Below are 2,388 nucleotides of genomic sequence, written 5' to 3' on the forward strand. Positions count from 1 at the left end.
GCAAATTTATACTTGGTTTATGTGAGAATGTCATCTTCTGATCATTTCCAGCACCATCACATACTTTACTGACCTTCTTCAAAGCCATCGCGGAAAGAGCCGGACCGGCTCATTGTTCTGCTCTTCTCATCCAGGGACATCGAGCTGTTCCTGAAGCGCGTATCACTGTAGGGGTCATAAGGACCATCTGCGTTGGAAAGGCTGTGGGTCCGTAGCATGGTCGGATTTGACAGGCTCATCTGGGCGGCAGTGGTTGGGCTTGCTATAAAGTGAAGAATAAACACCAATTTATTTGCGCGACCACAAATTTTCATACCTAATTTTTTGTGCAACTACCAAAACAAAATTTATTTTTTTTTCCCAAGACACAAATTTTCGATGTCATCCTCTCCAGGCTTCATTATTTTTCTAAATTCAATGAATTCAAGTAAGAGGTATGCAAATCAAGCTAGCGAGTAAGAAAACTCAAGTAAATAAGGTCATTTTAAACACTGGGTGATTTGTCTATGCTTCTACAGACAAGCTCAGTCAACTCACTAACACCTTGGAGGCATGAACTAATTAACCCTTGTTTAATTTGGAACAGTCCTTCCTCAAAAAGGACTAAAATGCCCAAAGTAATTTAAAGTAGTACTTCGCTTATACAGAACAAGCCTTATGAATGATCTCCTTCAAAGCCTTCAGGTTCTTAGAAAACGACATTTTTCTACGTATTTAAGTCACAAATTTTAAGAGCTTTAGTTTCCTAATAGTTGTATATTTCAGAATTGTTTCTTTCCACTATGAGGTCCTAAGAATTATAAAATATCAATTTTGCCTCAAAAGCCAATACTTTCCCAGCCAGCGTTTAGAGCACAAAACATCTACTCCAGTTTCACATTTTTTTAAAGAACTTTTGTGCTAAAATTATACCTGCTATTTACTAAGAACTAGTTGATTTGTGGAAAAAAGACAACAAGAAAATTGCTGTTCAACTGGCAGATTCCTCTCGGTGTGTTATGTCATTGCCTGTTTCTACATTTCTATATACACCATCAACTGATACAGACTATTGTAGAAGATACGATAATTCAGTTTAAAGGTGCTCAACTTTCATATCAACATTTGCTACTAAACGCAGTGACCTCTCTTGACTCCGATATCTCCAAGCTCTTTTCTTAAGAACACGGAAAAAGATAATCATTTTTGTTAACTGCTTGTGGCCAAATTGCTTTTGAAGCTTATTAATGTAAAAAATCTTCAATATTCGCCATAAAGAGTTAACTTTCTGGGCCTAAGACTACACTTTTTTTTTTTTTGGACCATTAAGGTACTTTCATGAACTTTCATGACAGTTTGTTAGCTGTTGGCAATGTAATTACACTGTGTGTATATTCAGCGGAAATTTTGTTAAGTGTCGGTTTACTTAAAGCTGTTTATTTAATCTGTTTCTTTTCAGCGCGCTCAAAGAAAGGCTCTAAAACATCACTGCTGCAACTCAAAACTGCACTAGAAATAAGTGATCGCGTAAGCTGCTGCAAATTCACACAACATAAGAAGTTCACAAGTATAGGCTTAACTATTTTGGGTATTATTTCTTTATCGTTCTAGAAAAGATGGAAGGGCGTCTGAAAGTCAAAAAGAAACCGAAAACGTCTGTTCGACATAGTACTTTCCAAATGTCACTTAACTTAAAGACAATACATATACTGTTAGGACTGATTTACATACCTAAACAAATTGCAAAGGCAACTAAGTAATATTTAATCAGCACACCAGAGACAAGCACTACTAGCACTTTAAATTAGGTTATTTCAACTGCTGATATGGTCAACTAAAATCTGTAATGCTTTTTGGATCCTGTCAATCAACTTTTATTGTTTCCTTCATTTAAAAAGTGTTTACTTTTATCAGTGTAATTAAGTGAAGGAATGGCATTTGTTCTGACTTGAAATTTCTGACTTTTATGTATTATTTCGGACTGAGCCTTACGCAATTTTCCAACAAGCCACCTGAAAAATACATACAAAGATAAAATATCTTAAACTGATGGGACTGGCACATACAGTAATATGCTTGGATTTTAAAGCAATATTACTAAACAGGTAGGCAACAAGAAGTATTTTCAAAGAGTTACTGCAAGTATGCCACCTTCGGGCATACGAGATAATAATGCTAATTAGTCACACTCATTTCACTGAAAGTGCTTCCTGAGGTTGAATGTGGAACTCAGAGCTGCTGAAAGAAAATTATGTTGTGTAACATGCTATTTTCAAGACCTACAATGTATTGCTATGATTATCCAAACAGATAATTATTCACCAAGCTGCGAGAAGTTAAATCTAGTTCCAGAGGGTGATGTTATGCTGGATCCAGATGAAAATGGAGAATTGCCAGCAGTATCCTGAA

The 2,388-nt window shown here is 36.0% G+C and overlaps 1 protein-coding gene across 1 annotated transcript in view; it reads right to left on the bottom strand.

The window, feature by feature from the left end:
• NAV2 (neuron navigator 2) overlaps window positions 1–2,388 on the bottom strand; it is a 242,657-nt gene that overhangs the window by 38,850 nt on the left and 201,419 nt on the right. The window contains 2 exon segments of the mRNA XM_009334531.1: window positions 74–262; window positions 2,302–2,388. The exon segment at window positions 2,302–2,388 is cut by the window's right edge and continues 21 nt beyond it. Of these exon segments, the coding sequence (XP_009332806.1) occupies window positions 74–262; window positions 2,302–2,388 (276 nt within the window).

Source organism: Pygoscelis adeliae, unplaced genomic scaffold (genome assembly GCF_000699105.1).
Source record: "Pygoscelis adeliae isolate BGI_AS28 unplaced genomic scaffold, ASM69910v1 Scaffold171, whole genome shotgun sequence".
In the NCBI taxonomy this organism is placed as follows: domain Eukaryota; kingdom Metazoa; phylum Chordata; class Aves; order Sphenisciformes; family Spheniscidae; genus Pygoscelis; species Pygoscelis adeliae.